Genomic DNA, 16088 nt, shown 5'->3' with positions numbered 1-16088 from the left:
CTAATTCCTTCAGTTCAAACACACACACAAATTTTTTGAGCAAGTGATAGCCTAGTAATATTTTTAGATGCCGAAGCCTGACATATACGAATATATATAAAATTCTTAAAGTTATCATGTGAACATATGTTTTCCTTGAACATGGTTAATAATGTAGTACTTAGGATCATCACAAAGTATTGGATAAATGTTAAGGAGTTTTAAAGTAACTTCCTTTCTTCCAGAGGTTTACAGGAGCTTTTTTAAAATTACAAGATTAACGTTGAGAGAGATCTCTAAGATAATTATTTCATTTTGATTATTTAATGTCTGACTTTCTGATAGAAAGCTTAAGAGAGCATTCAAGTACATTTCATTTGTTCGAAGGGAGTTACTGTCATTTTAATGAGTGAGTCAGATTAGAAATAACATTAAAATTGTAACTCTCATCGTCGTACTAATCTGAACACTTTTGTGTCATCGTTTATGTGTCTCTCTCACGAATAAGGTGGACCCGTACCTCGTTGTGCAGAGCCCTGGAGAGAATTCTTGGAGGAAATTTTTGATCAGAGTTGGCCTGTGGAATATGAGGGCAGATCCACTGATTTTAGACACCAGATGAGCCGGCGTTAGAGCTGGCATTCTTTTGAGAATCAAATAGCCTGACAACTGTCTTTGCCTATCTGGAAGGTCACCTCAGCTTGTGCAGAGGTGGCCACGAAGGAACCTGCAGACCAAGTAGGATTTTCATGGGGCAGCGTAACACGGCAACTTCGTCAAAGGCTGTGCTCTGAAACTGGACCGCCTGCCTTCGGTCCCAGGCCGTGCCCATTACTGCCTTTGTGACCTGAGGAACGCTACTCCTCTGTAAAGTGTGTCCTAGCAATGCCCACCCCATGGAGCGCTTATGAAGACTGGGAAGTTAAATCATGTAAAAATGCACAGAATGGTGCCTGCTTCACAGTGAGAACTCAAGACATGGCAGCTTTTAAGAAATGGTTTTCTCTCTGCTCTGGTACCGGAAATAGGATGTAGTTGAAGGCCCAGAGTTGCTTCCTGGGGCACAAAGAGATGTCTTTCGATCTGAGAATGCTCAGGATACTGTATTCCAGCTGTCCACTGGAAACTTAGAAAAACTAACCACTGCTTCCATGGAGCCCCTAAACCTAAGTCACGTGGCCTCCAGATGACATGTCCACCAGCTGCAGAAAGTGTGCCTCTGAGTAACCAAATGAATCAACCTGTTATGTGTAGTTATTTACAACTTGAAATTTGGAGGGGCCGGTCCCCTAGCATAGTGGTTAAGTTCGAGTGCTCTGCTTTGGTGGCCTAGGTTTGTGAGTTTGGATCCCAAGGACAGACCTACACCACTCGTCAGCCATGCTGTGGTGGTAACCCACATACAAAATAAAGGAGGATTGGCAACAAATGTTAGCTCAGGGCCAATCTTCCTCAGCAAAAAAAAATAAATAAATAAAAATTGGAGACTATATGGCAAAGGTATGAGTTTTTCTCTTCTCTGATTAATGACTTTTAAACCCTTTCTGCTGTCTCTTAATGTTATTCCTAGTTTCTGATGTGTAGGTGACTGTTTAATCCTCCTATTCATTATGGCAGGGGCACAAATACCTCTACCATCTAAAAGTGAGGTCATACTTTCTTTACATAAAAAGAAGAAAGGACGAGATGTGACCTTATTTATATAACTCAAATTGTGATCTGATGTGACAAGAGACTGTTCATGGATCCATATAAACTTGCATTTTTAACGAAATTATTAAAGTTAAAGGCATAAAACTTAGGCCATGGCTGTTTGTAACATGAAAGTAAGTTATTTGTTGTGATTGTTTTTCCCTCACTTTGCCAAAAGACTGTTGCAACTGATTCTCCCTTGCCCTGCCCCACACTAGGTTGACAATCTGTTTAAATGTATCTTTAGAACAATCAATAGAGAGCTCATATATATGAAGGAAAACTGCATCAAATTAAGAATTCAGGCCTTTGTAAATCTTTCATTTTCTATTTACAATCCATCTTTTTTCAAAAAGGATTTGAGATAGGAGGCCGGCCCCGTGGCCGAGTGGTTAAGTTCACGCTCTCCACTTCGGCAGCCCGGGGTTCCACCAGTTCAGGTCCTGGGGGCAGACATGGCACCGCTCATGAAGCCACGCTGAGGCTGCGTCCCACAGAGCCGAACTAGAAGGACCTGCAACTATGTACTGAGGCACTGTGGGGAGAAGAAGAAGAAGAAAAGAAAAAAAAGATTGGCAACAGATGTTAGCTCAGCTGACAAACTTTAAATAAAAAAAAGGATTTGAGATAACTTACAACAAGAAACATGACTCACAGGTTACTAAGATAGAAATAGAAGTACCGATTCAGAACCGAGGGTGGAAGGGAATGAACTGTACCCGTATCTTAATGGCCAGCAGAGTTGCTGCGGTTGACTGGCTCATTTGGTTATAGCTTCCTGTCTGTCGTTGCTCAGAGGGAAACAGTAAGCAAATGGTTTCTGTTTTTAAGAAGGAAATATGCCAGTTCCTCAAAGATGGTTTTTTCCTACTAAATTATGACAGCAGGTTTCTTCCCTAAGGATCCGTGGATAGTGTGCCAGGCAGTGTCTTCAACAGCAGTTATGCAGCAGATACCCAAGTGATGTTTGATGAAATCCAAAAGCAGCAAAGATGAGTTTGGAAAGGTGATTTGGCAGCAGGATAAACTCATGTGCTCCCAGGATGCAGCCTTCTGGTGACCTAATTTGGTTAAATTATCCAAAGTTGGGACGATGAATTTTATCCTTTACAGAGTCTTCCCTGAATTTTAATTCTCTTAGCAAGAGTTTGATGGGAGCTCTGTAGCACTCCTTTCAATACTCTTTGAATATTCAAATCTTCGAACATTCAATACATTGTTAGATACTCTCTGACAAGGACCAGGAGTGATGGATTCTATTCTGCTGATTTGCTTAAGGGAAATCAAACTAAGTCAGGTTGACATCCGTGATCAGAGAGGAAGCATCTCACTGCTGTGTTCACTGGGTAGAAACCAGACCAGCCCCGGAGTAGCTGAATGACGTCCCTGAGATGGTACTTTCTCCGCTCTGTGATGACCACCTAAGAACTAGCATTTCCTGGTTAAACCTAGTAACTCATCTCTCTCGGTTGGAACCCAGATACGACCTTAAACCAAGTGACATCTCTTTATAGTGGTAATGATTTGAAATTCAACCAGTTAGTGCTTTTTACTGAATGATCACCAAGCATGCAGAGTTAAATCAGGATCGTGAGGAATTCAAACCAGAAGGCCCGTGAGTAAAAGTAAGCAAGCTCTCGGCAGCGAGGAGTGGAGAAGACCTGATTAAAGATCAGCTGATGGGGTTCCAATTCAGGCTCCACCGTCACTTTTTGAATTGATTCTTAATGTCTTCCTCTGTAAAATGAGATTGTTGTGGGGGGTTTACAGTGCTTTAAATATTAAGGGGCTGGCCCCATGGCCTAGTGGTTAAAGTTATGCACGGTCCACTTCGGCAGCCCCAGGTTTGTAGGTTCGGGTCCCAGGCACAGACCTACTCCAATCCTCAGCCATACTGTGGAGGCATCCCACATAAAAAAAATAGAGGAAAATTGGCACAGATATTAGGTCAGGGCAAATCTTCCTCACCAAAAAAAATAATAATAATAAATAAATACTAAAAGGATATGGGAGATTTTGTAAAATATTAAATCCTATATAATTATGGGATATGTTTATAATCCAAAATGATGGCTGCCCTTAAGCAAGACTAAATGAAGACGTGCATATTTAAGAGAACCATACAGTTGAAAACTATGTTCACCATAGGTTGACAACTTTTCACTTGAACTGCCTCCTTTATTTGCATAATCTAGAAATGGGTAGTGTCACAAAAATTGTTCAAATATACAATTCAGTTATCTAGGTATAGATGCAGAATTAAACCTAACATTCCAAAATCATAGTTCCACCCAAATGTCAATATGGCAGTATCTCAAATGTGATACCTTCAGAGCTCACTGTCCCTCTTGCCCCTTCAAGGCCACTGCTCCTTCCTCCTCCTCTTAGTGGCAACACTGTCCTTTCACATATCCTGGTGAAAGCTTCTGATGAACAATGCTTCTTGCCTGAAATCTTAGAGGAACTTTACTGAGCGTTCTGCTGGCGTTGCTCTCTCTTTGCTCTAACCTGGACTATTTCAGAAGAATGTGAAGTGAAACAGCTCTCATGATCTCTCCCTTGGGTGTAAGGGCCGAGTTCCTGTTGCCTGCAAGAATAGATATAAACTCCTCGAGTCTTTCCTTTCTTTGGCCTCAGTTTATCATTTCATCCCCGTTGCAACCCCCAGCCATCCGAGAGCCCTTGCCGTTGCTTTCACATGCCTCACGCCTTCTCTGGCTGAGCATCCTCGTTCATTCTGTTACCCCTGCTTAGAATCCTCTCCGCCCCTTCTGTATATTAAAATTCTGTTCATGCTTCAGACCTCAGTTCAGATGCCACGGCCACAAAACCTTCCTTTTTTCTCTCACCCAGAAGTTACCTATTCATTTTTGCATTCATTCAACATGCCACTGAGCACTTACTGTTTGTCCATCCTCCAGACCTTGCTGTTTGGAGAACACAGACACTGAGTGAAGTACAAGGAGGTGTTAATAAGGGCTTTAGTAAAAGTACGTGAAGGATATTATGGAGGCCAAGTAGAAAATACTAAGTTGTACATGGCAATAGGGTGGTTAGGAAAGACTTTAGAGAAGAGATGGGCATTGAAATGAGTAGTGACCGTCAGAGAAGAGAGCAGGGGGTTTTGAGAGAGGCATTCTAATAAGAGGAATGGCATAAACAAAGATGCGGGACCCTGAAACAGTTTGGTGAGCACAGAACTGTGAGTGATTTCTTATGGTTAGATGTAGGGTGGGGCTGGAGGGAGGAGGGGTTTGGCGCTAAATGTGAGTCTGGAAAGGTGAGCAGGAGCCAGATTTTAGAAGCCCATGTTATCTTGTGCTGAAGGTGTTCGACTTTCTAGAGAGCACTGGGGAGCCGTTGAAATGCTTGATGTTGAACTGTAGTCAGCTTGGTGTTTAGGCAGTGCTGGAGATTGGAAGAAAGCTGGGGACGGGAAGCTGCAAAACTATTCCAGACAGCGACAGTGGAGACCGTGAGGCAGGAAGAAAGGCAGTTGTCAGCAGTCAGGAAACAGTAGGATGTGGTTGATGGTTGTTGGGCAAGTGGGGAGGAAGCGTAATGAGGTGTCCTGTGTGAATTTCAGATTCCTCTGGCTTGAGAAATTGGAGACACTGTCCAAGATAGGACAAACTGGTTTGGCGTGAAAAATAAGTAAGACCTCAGTTCTGGACATGTTTAATATGAGTATTTGTGGATAGATCTGCTCAGAGGGCAGTTGGAGATCCATGACTGGAGCCCATGCAGGGGTCTGGGCTGACAATCCGTGTCTGTGTGCCTCAGCCTGGTGGCGGTTGTGGAAGCCATGGAAGCAAACAAAGCTGTTTGGGATAAGAAGGTAGAGGGGCCGGCCCAGTGGTGCAGTGGTTAAGTTCGCACGTTTCGCTTCTGGGTGGCCCGGGGTTTGCCGGTTCAGATCCCGGCTGCGGACATGGCACTACTTGGCACGCCATGCTGTGGTAGGCGTCCCATATATAAAGTAGAGGAAGATGGGCACGGATGTTAGCTCAGGGCCAGGTTTCCTCAGCAAAAAGAGGAGGACTGGCAGTAGTTAGCTCAGGGCTAATCTTCATCAAAAAAAAAAAAAAACAGAGGATAAGAAGGTAGAGTGGAAAAGGAAGAGATAAGGAAAGGAGAGAACTTTGGGACATACCAACATTACAGGGATTGTCTGAGAAAGATAAAGCTACAAAGGAAACCAGAGAGAACAGTGAGAGAAGCTAGAGGAGATGACCAGAGTGGTGGCCTGGAGTCCGAGGATGAGTGCCCCCCCGACACGGTGCCAGCAGCAGCATCAGCCGCACAGAGAGGGCACGTGAGAGGTGGACAGAACAGAGTTCGTGAGATGAGCACCTGGATCACTGCTCATCTTTGCCACAGCAGCTTCAGTGAAGTCCTGTTGGGGTGGAGGGGGTGGACAGGTGATGGCAGTGAGCTTACAGTAATAGACTGAGGAGCTGGATATCATAACTACAGTATTTTTTTTCACCCTCAAGAAGCTTGGCTGTGGAGCAAATAAGTAAAATGTGGCAGTAGTTAGGAGGGGTTCCATGCATATTTTTTAACGTGGGAGAGACTTAACTGTGCTTATCTGGACTATGATGAAGGTGTCAGCAAAGGAGGAGAGATTGAAAATGGACAAGAGGATCCCACTGATCATTGTTCACTCCTTAAATATTCATTCAGAGCCAACTATGTCCTAGTTACCAGTGGATAAAGGTTCAGATTCTGGATGAGATTCCAGTGATGGAATTGAGAGTAGAAGAAAAGAAATATTCTTCTGATACTAGAAGAAGAGAGATGAGATGGCTCAGATACAGATATGTCTGGAAGTGTTGAGGCTAGACACTGAGGAAGCTGAGGTCTGATGGTCCTGATGTGTCTCTGCGAGGTGGGAGGCAGGGAGGTGGGTGAGAAGGAATGGAGGAGGACCGCACCCACGGGGTAGTAGGGTTGAGACTAGCCGTTGTGGGGAATGGGCCTCGTCAGATGTAACAGTTGGGTTGCAGAACAGCTTTTGAGGTCCAGCTGCAGTTGGAAACCGTGAATCCGGTGACTCCAGACTACATGTTGTCTGGAATTTTCTCCAGCAGTCCTTAACATCCTGCTGTAGAAGCAAAGGAAAATTTTTCAGGATAGGGATAATGAAAAGACAAAGGATCGGTTATTAATGGTGCTGCCAAGTGAGTGGCTAAAGGATTGTGCTGAGAGGTCGAGACTGGAATCGAATGACGTAAACCCAAAGGGAGAGGATCGACTGGAGGAAAGGAGTTGGAAATGGTCTTGATGAAGGGCGGCGTGAGAGACCAGGAAGGACAGGAGCTTGTGCTTGCGTTTCTTCTGTGACACATGGCGTTTTAAGGAGTAGGTGTCCCCTGGGGAGGAGCGACTAAACTGGAATGAAAGTGAAGGGTGGGGGCAGTTAATCAAGGACTTTGTGTTGGAGAGGGGATCCAGATGGATGCCCAGTGACCCAGGATGATGGTGCAGTGGTTGGAATGGAGAGGAATACAGTCAGCTGGGGGTCCTCAGTGACTAAGGTGGGACCGCTCAGAGGTAAGTAGATTGTAGGAAAACGGGGAAAGCGATGATGGCATCCTCTGGGCAGCTGCTGTGTATGGTCTTCCCAACTCTGCCTCATAAGTATTTCTTGAGCTACCTATTGTTTTCTCCTTCACAGTAGAATTATTTGTGTGATTTCCTGAGTCTCACAGTTATTTCTTTGTCAGTTAGTCTTCCCTCACTAGACTGTGAGTCATATAAGGACAGGTACCATGGATTATTCATTGCTTTGTCTGCACCTCCTAGGAAAGTGTCTGGTTCAGAGTAAATACTCAATAAGATTTTATTCATTGGCTAAGTGACTGAATGAATGAATGAATGAATGACGGGAGGAAGAGAGAGGCAGAAAGGAAGAGTCAGGATGACAGAAAGGAGAATGAGTCGTGTTCTCTCTTCCCGTCCTGGGCTGTAAGCCTTCCTTTGTGCATAGTTCCGTGTCCCCGTTCTCCTCAGTGTCCTCAGATGCCAGCACAGTGTCTCTTGCAGAGTGGATCCTCCAGAAAGATTGGTGTCGCGAACGAGTGAGAATCGCTGCCGAAGCATATTTTAATTGTATAGGGTTTTATTTTCATATTTTATTAGTTTATTACCATAACAAAAAATTTAGGGAAGAAGTTATTAAGAGATTGATTCATAAATATGGTGAGGTATGCCTATTTTATATCTCATATCTGGTTTTTATACTGTGGTGCTTGTTTATAGTCCCTCTGGAAAAGAAAAATCTTGATGATGAGATAAGCTACGTATCTGGTGGAGATCGAGCCACATAAATGAGGAGAAAAAAGCAAGCAGTGCGTTGTTCTGGCTCTCTCTGCTGTAGGGTTCTGGTTCACCTGTCCTCTCTTCTGAGGGCTTGTCCCTGCAGAGGGGGCTAAGCAGCAGCTGCTCATGTGGCTCCCTCTCCCTGCTCGCGCCCCTCTTCATCTTTCCCCTCCTTATTATTCCTAGTTCCCGTCTTTTACTTTGGAGAGCTAGAGAACACTGTCGTCTCAGCAAACTTGTGTCAGTCTCTCTCTAATATTGGGGGCTCTCTCCTCATGGCAGGAGAGCGTCAGGGCCAGACATTTGCCACAGCCTGTTGGAAATTTCACCTTGTTCTCAATTGTTAGGCAGGAAAAGTAAGGTTTCTGGATCAGCTCGAAGGATGTGGCAGTTTTATTCAGTGAAAAAATTGCTATTGCATCCACTTGTATTTTGTTTAAATATAGTGAATTTTTGTACCACAGTTACGTTTTCCTATTATCCTTTCTGCTGCTTTTATCATTTTTATCTCTAAACAAAATATGTGACAACTAGATGATCTGTTAGAACACATTATCCTTTTAAATATAAGTATTATTGTAAATGCTTTTCCCATTGTTGTCTGTATTGTGTATAACTAGATGTATATGTTTTTATATAATGGGTAAAATGCCAGCCTCTTTCTGATCTGAGTTTCTCTTAGATCACCATAATAAAATGCCTTGGGTATTGCTGTCCCCTTAGGGGTTTTTAAAGCTATTCCTTGCTCCGTTGCAAGGAGTACAAATTAAGGTCCTCAGACCCTCTCAGTGAGTGTAACATGACCATCGATACTGTTCAATTTCCAAATGTGAAGTTGAATCATGAAACGTCATTTTGGTAGAATTGTGTCATCTAAGGGATTAGAGCCAGGAGAACCCTTATAGGGCATCTACACCCTCCTTGCTGTGTAGACAAAGAAATAAACCTCCAGAGACAGCGCCTGACCTGAGGGCACAGGGCTACAAGGGCCTTCAGCAAGCCTGCTTTCCACCTCACTGTACCTGCCGTCTCCTTCCTCCGGCCCCACTCCTGTCTCGTGAGCTCCTCACACATGTCCTGGATGTAAGAATGACATTTCTCACTGGCGTTAACCTTCTCCATTGCACTGTTAAAAGATTCAGCCCACAAATTTTATCACCACTTCTATTTGCTCTAGATGAAAATTTTTATGGTTGAAGTTGAGGACTGTGAAGAATTTATAGTAATTTTATAAATGAAGAGCCAGTATACTGTCCAGAAAAACTTAATGCATGCTTTCAAAATATCTAGATTATTCCTAAAGACATACTTATAAAGCAAAAGAATCTGATTCTTCCTCTTCATTTGGCGCGCTGTCTATAAAACACCATCTCCAGTGTTACGAAGACACATAGTTTCATGGCAATTAAAATTGAGAAGGAAGTCCTACTTTCTTCCACTCAGTGGCTCTAGGACCAGGTCGGGGGATATTTTCTTAGTCTATTGCTATGTGCTTTCTTGTGTGGTGTAAATAAGTAAACCTCAGCCCCCTCATCTGTGAAGTGAGGATGTTAATACTACTTCACACAGACAAGAATTAGAATGCAGTAGTATTCTCGTTATTCTTAGTTTAGAGGAGTACTCTTCCTTCAACATGAAACTGATAAAAACTTGATATATAGAAATATAATTATATAATATATCTCGGTTCATGATAAATCCATGATAGTCATCTACCCTAATTGCCTTATATAAATTTAGAGATATGGTAAACTAATTATGAAAATGTAAACTTAGATTCAAGGCTAATGTGGTAAATTCTAGATCCAATCAATGTGTGTATATCTATAGTTAATTTGAAGCCTTACAGTTAAAAACCTGTTGTCTTTAGTGACTGGTATCTTCTGATTAAACTTCTCTGAAGAATCATAAGGTCGTCTTAAAGCCTCTGCGGGAAGTACTTCTTGCTCCACGTGTGAAGGTGCTTCTCACAACATTCAGCTAATTATAAAATCTTTGACAGCAGTCCCGTAAATTTTTAGTCAAAGGAATATTTACTCAGAAAGTGTCCCTTCTCTGCAAATCTATAGCTATTCAAAGCTTGTTGATTTTTAATAAGTAACTGGAATGGCTCTCCTGAGTGTGTCGTGTTCTCTTTCTCCGTAGCTACGACAGTTAGTAAACATGTGCATCAACCCCGACCCGGAGAAGCGACCAGACATCGCCTATGTTTATGACGTGGCGAAGAGGATGCACGCATGCACCGCCAGCAGCTAGACACGTGGAAGATTATGAAGAACGTAACCAAAATAATTTAAAGTGTTTCTGTGCAGACTATACCTCCCCGTTTTTGTCTGGGTGTTAAGATGAATATTTCAGAGCTAGTGTGCTTTGAATCCTTAACCGGTTTTCGTATAAGTTTCATTTTGTACCAATTTGCGTCACCTGCCTGCAAACCCCAAAAGACTTTGGAATAATCAAATTGCATGTTAGGAGAGTAAACGAAACACGATGGTTTTTAATGGCTAGAGATTTTTTTAGAGTTATTTAGAGTTTTCTGCTGATAAATTGTGTTCAGATAGACTCTCAGTGCCAAATATTGAAGGCGCAGCTTGGCGCTCGTCAAGATACACTCCCAGCCTAGGGAAGAGTATCTAAACTTGGGACGTGTTCGCTTTACAGTCGGATGTGGACATTCGAGAGGAACGCAATTGTGTGCTTTCGTGATCATTTTGTTTTTAAAAGTTTGAAGTATGTGTTTTGGTTCTTAGCTTTGTAGCTTTCAAGTACAGTTCTCAAGATAAGTGTAGACAAATTATTTGAGAAGCATTTGGAATTCTTAGCTTATACGTTGAAAATGCAACTATTAAATGTGAAAAGATTCGGGGACAAAATGTGAGTCAGACACTGAAGAGTTTTTTGCCTTTGTTTTGTTTTAATATCTTTGATCTTCTCTTTGCGTTAAAATGATATAAATGAATCCATTTCAAAAGTGGTTAAGGATTTGTTTGGCTGGTGTGATAGTAATTTTGAAAGTTTCACATTGCCCGACGCCTTTTTTGTGTTTTTATTATTGTTTGTACATTTGAAAAATATCCTTTGAATAGCCTTACAGTACTATATTTCAATTTCTTTATAAATTTAAATGCTCTATTCATAACTGTACACCGTAGTGTCAGCATATGTTTTTATTCATAGATTTTATTGAAGTTCTGATTGGTCCCCTTCAGAAATTTTTTTATATTCTTCAAGTTCCCTCTTATTTATATTGTATGTGCATATGTGCATTTTTATCCATTAATGTTTCAGATTTGCTGAGAACATAATACCCTTTAAAAAAATATTTGTATTTGAAAGTTTTCCTGGATTGAAAACATTTTTTTTAATATTTAGAAATTTGGGCCACTCCATATGCATGCATTTTTATCTTGTTAGAGAGGAAGAAAGGATGTGTCTTGTGCTGTACCTGTGAATGTTGATGCCGTTTCAACTAATTTGACAAGGTTGTAATTTTAGAATATGTTTAAAGAAATGAAAACCGGCCATTACCACAGTCAGAATTTTTATGAGATTAACATTTCTGTTGAGAAGCTTTGAAACCAAGTACTGTATTCATGCATGAAGATGACCGACATGGTAACGCCTCGCTTAGTTCAAGGAGATGGGCAGAGTTTCCTAAATGCTGTCGTGGAAGTGTGTTTTCCCTGAATGCCTTCATGTCAGTGGTGACCAGTTCCTCACAGAATTGTGAAGCCAAAAGGCCGAGTCGTAGTCACCGTTACGGGACACCATGCCACCATGTAACCTTGGGATGGATAATCCTGCCAACGTGAAAACCTCATGTTCAGAGAACACCTACCTTTAGCCGATGTAATTGCTGGGTTTGTTTTTTCATGTAAGTATTTTTCTTACAATCATTTTAATACTTTCAAGTCATTTGTAAACTTTAAAACTGTATAAAGGGCAAAAGTATAAACTCTTCTTTTTTTTCAAAATTTAGTCAGTTATGGTATGTTCACTAGTTATGGTATCCGAAGGGTCGTTTTATCTCGCAATAGGCAAAGGAAACCTGATCGGTCCTTTATGAGGGCCAGATGCATTCTTTCTCCCAGATTCGAGTGACTTACAACCTTTACCCTGAGCATCCATAGATTTATCGCCAGAAGTATGAGAGGAATTGTTTTTGTTGACGATTACTGTCATGCTCATTTTAATGCAATATAATTGATGGAGGTGAAATGTTCTGTGGTTGGAATAGATCTCTCCTCTTTCTTGCAATCTTGAAAAAATACCTGGATCTAAAATTCATTAGCTTGCCCCCTCGCAGTGACTTGCAAGCAAAAATTGAAGTTTTTCTTTCAGTGACTCTATCTGCTAGAAGGAAACAGCTGGGGAAAATTTAATGATCAGGGAAATCCACTATTATTTTCTACATGTGGAAACTTTTTGGATATTTTTTTTTATCTAAGTGTTCATATTTTTCCTGAAGAAACCACTGCATAAAAAAACAAATTCTAATTTTGAATGGGATCATTTTAAAGAATTATGAAGATGATTAGAAGTTTTAATTTTTATAATCACTTATAAAATGTTCTCTTTATATTCCTGTTTATAGGTAAACTTTGTGTTGATTAAGTAAAACATTTGGATTGATTTGGCAAACAGTAAAATGAAAGGTACATCCGATTCTAAGCCTTATTTAGACTTTGGTACCAGTTGCCCAGGGGAAAATGTGGGGTGACTTTGTTTTGTAAGCTGAGGTTTAGGAATGGTGGAAGAAGGGAATTCCTGTATAAAGTGCTCAACGATGTGCAATGATTGTAAATGTAGTAAGATATTACAGCCATTTCATGAATGCTTTACCATTTACATAGTCTCTTTTACAAAACACCATTCTTGTATCATTATACTTCAGGTGTTGCTGTTAACATTTACATGATATTTATTTTAGCCAAAATGTTATTCATATTAAATGTTTTTTCTTTAAAATGAATGTATTGTGTTTATAACCCACAAATGCGTAATTATCCTATGCCTCATATTTCAATAGTACTGTAATATGGACTTCTTTTGTGAAATACTTTTATTTTGTTATGCTTCAAATACACCTACTAAAAAGATTCTGTTGTTAGCTTTGAAAATTGTATAATATCCTAATATAAATAAAAATATAAAATTTAAAAATGAGTACAATAAAATGTTTATGGATCTCTGATTTCTTTTCTCCCTGAAGTGTCCCATTGTTTATTTTCACTTGACACTAAACCTAAAGAAACAGTTCTTGTTCGTTTCCGTGACTTTACCACCTGGGAGAAGCCCAAGGGTTGGAGCCGTCCAGGGTGGTGAGAGAGCTCTGACAGACCCTAAGAAGGAGTTTTTTAAATACGCAAAACTCAGGCACATCTTCACATGTTCCTCTTCTCTTCAGTACATCATTTTCTGTCTTTGAATAAGAAAAGTTTTCTAAAGTTGTAAAAAGAGTCTAGAATTTAGGCAGCAGATTCCATTCCCATGACTGTAATGTGCTGCTAACAGTGTAATGGTTGGAATGTTCTTTCCACATAATAAGTGAAGATCTTAATGGGGTAGAATCTGCGAGGCTGGTGGTGGAGGGATGGGAGTACCTTCCACATTCACGTTCCGTTAGATCGTGGTGAAGAATAGCTAATTTTCTAACCTGTGACTTATGCTGAAGAACCTTCAGTCTGTGTGTGTGCGTGATTGTAAGGTAAGAGTAAATTTTAGGCACAAGATAGTCTTGGACTAGTTATAAATATTATTCCAAAAGTATGCTTCTTAATTATAAAAGTCAGTACCAGGCATATGTGTTTAAGTGTCTTATCCATTGGTGCAGGTATAGTCACCACCAAATTGATGCGTTAACTTTTTAAAATCAAAATGACATTGTTGAGAAAGACACCTGCAATGAAACCCTTATCAAAGGACTTTGATGGAATTGTTAAATTAGCTGTTTTTAATTACATGTGAATTCCTGGCACAATTAATAGTGAGTTAAAACAGACTCTCATTATTTTTCAGCGAAAGATGTGAAAGTTAGTAAAGTGTATTTTACTTTTGGATGGAGACGTTTATCCTAGGAAGTTTCTTTCTGGTCTTCGTACATACCCATTTCACTGTTCACTTAGGTCTCTAGATCTAATTTTAATCCTTGAGATAAAAAAGTAAAAGGGAACTTTAAAGTTAAGGTTTGTAACCAGGGTTTTTTCTTTTTTGCTGAGGAAGATTAGCCCTGAGCTAACATCTGTGCCAGTCTTCCTCCACTTCACATGTGGGTAGCTGCCACAGCGTGACTGGTGAGTTGTGTAGGTCTGCACCTGGGATCCGAACCCATAAACCAGGGTCACTGAAGTGGAGCACATCGAACTTAACCACTTACCACAGGGCCAGTCCAAAACCAGGGGGGTTTTAAGTCAGTTATTTTCACTGTGAGTGTTACAATGCATAGAAAATCATTTTTTTCACTCCTTTCCAGAAACATTATCCTGTGGATAAATTATGTAATTTCACTAATCCTTACTTGCTCAAGTGTAAAGTAGGGATATAAATCCCTAACTCTTCAGGAGAATTAAATTACAATACATCGTATAAAGGACCAAGTGCAGTCCCTGGTACCAAGTGAGTGCTGGCTAAATGTCGCTGTTATCACACGAGTGTGGGAAAGAATCCATGCACGTCTTCTCCAGCGACAGCTCCATCTGCTTTTGCCTTGCTCTCAGCATTCTGGTCCCACTGGACTGGTTTTTCAGAGGCCCTCAGCTCTTTCTCACGTAGGGCCAGTACAGCTTAAAGAACGCTTCCCGTTTGGCTAGGGAAAAAAACTCTGCTCATCTTTCATGGCTGTCATTAAATACACGTTTTCGGGAGCCACCCAGACTGAATCCTGTGCTTTTCCTCTTGGTGCTCACCCCATGTGGTCAACACTTGACATAATGCCATATTGGTGGTAGTAAATTGTTTTTGTTGAATTAGTAAGCGAACATTGTAATGCTGTAAGTGGAGCCGAGCAGTCCAGGGGATTGTGCGTAGATGAAAAACAGCAAAAATCAGAAAGATGAGGACAAGTAAGGGGGTGAGAGGATCAAAAACAGGGAGAAGCTAAACCAAAAGAAAAATTTGAAGTCACCAGCTGCCTTAAATTACAAAGAAATGGAAGATAATAAGGATCAAGGTTAGGCCCCTGGATTTAGAGAGGAGGTCATGGTGATGTCCATGTGACCATCTCAGGGGACTGGAGTGGAAAACAAATGGGAGTAAACACGGGAGTTGTGGCACATAAAGAAAAATCAGGTGGTAACCAAAAATGGAAATAGCTCAATTTTTAAAGATAAAGTGAACTGAAACGAGAGTAGTAGTAAGGGGAGAAGAAACGGAAGATGCTGCAGAGGGAGTGCAGAAGGTGGTGAGAGGGAATGGGGCCCTCAGAGGGGCTGACCCACCAACTCCACAGGCGTTTACTGCTCATCCCCATAACTAGACCCTTAGATACAGTTGAGCAAAATACCTCTTTTCACAGATTTAAAATCCAGGAAGAAACACATCTACAGAAATATATAAACGCAAATTGTGATGCATGCTATGGAAAGAGATGCTGAGGAAGCGACATCTAAGTCAACACCTAACGCTGGGAAGGAGTCAGCCAGAGAACTAACAAGGGGAGATCCTGACAGGCAAGGAAGGATGCGAGGGCTTCAGGCCGGAAGTGCTTGGCGCTCTGAGAAACAAAAGATGAGAGTGGGTGAGCTGGGGGGGTGTGACGCCAGGTGGGTTTGGAAATGTGTATTTTCCCTATATTTGCAATAACCGGTAATATAAGTGGGGAAAAATGACATTAAATAGAATTATGAAATGCTTAGAAATGATTGAGCAAGAAACATCTAAGACCCATATGAGGGAAATGATCAAGTCTTGTTGAGGAATGAAAGCAAATCCTGAACAAATAGAGAAAGAGGCCATGTTCCAGGTGGGGAGATTAATATAAATGTCAAGTATCTTATAATATTAGTAATGCAACATCGATCTGAAGCTCATCTTTTTTTTTTTTTTGAAGCAGATAAAATGATGTCAAAGTTCATCTGGAAAAATAAATAGACAAA

The 16088-nt window shown here is 41.0% G+C and overlaps 1 protein-coding gene across 2 annotated transcripts in view; it reads left to right on the top strand.

The window, feature by feature from the left end:
- The window catches only part of NEK7 (NIMA related kinase 7), a 160562-nt gene extending 147390 nt beyond the window's left edge, over positions 1-13172 (top strand). For both annotated transcript variants that reach the window (XM_070501372.1, XM_044762682.2), the window contains one exon: positions 10141-13172. In XM_070501372.1, the coding sequence (XP_070357473.1) occupies positions 10141-10251 (111 nt within the window). In that variant the 3' untranslated portion in view covers positions 10252-13172. The remainder of the gene's footprint in view (positions 1-10140) is intronic.
- The last annotated feature ends 2916 nt before the right edge of the window (positions 13173-16088 follow it).

The sequence above is a fragment of the Equus asinus genome, chromosome 30, assembly GCF_041296235.1.
Source record: "Equus asinus isolate D_3611 breed Donkey chromosome 30, EquAss-T2T_v2, whole genome shotgun sequence".
NCBI lineage: Eukaryota > Metazoa > Chordata > Mammalia > Perissodactyla > Equidae > Equus > Equus asinus.
This window is presented reverse-complemented; position numbering and strand designations above follow the sequence as displayed.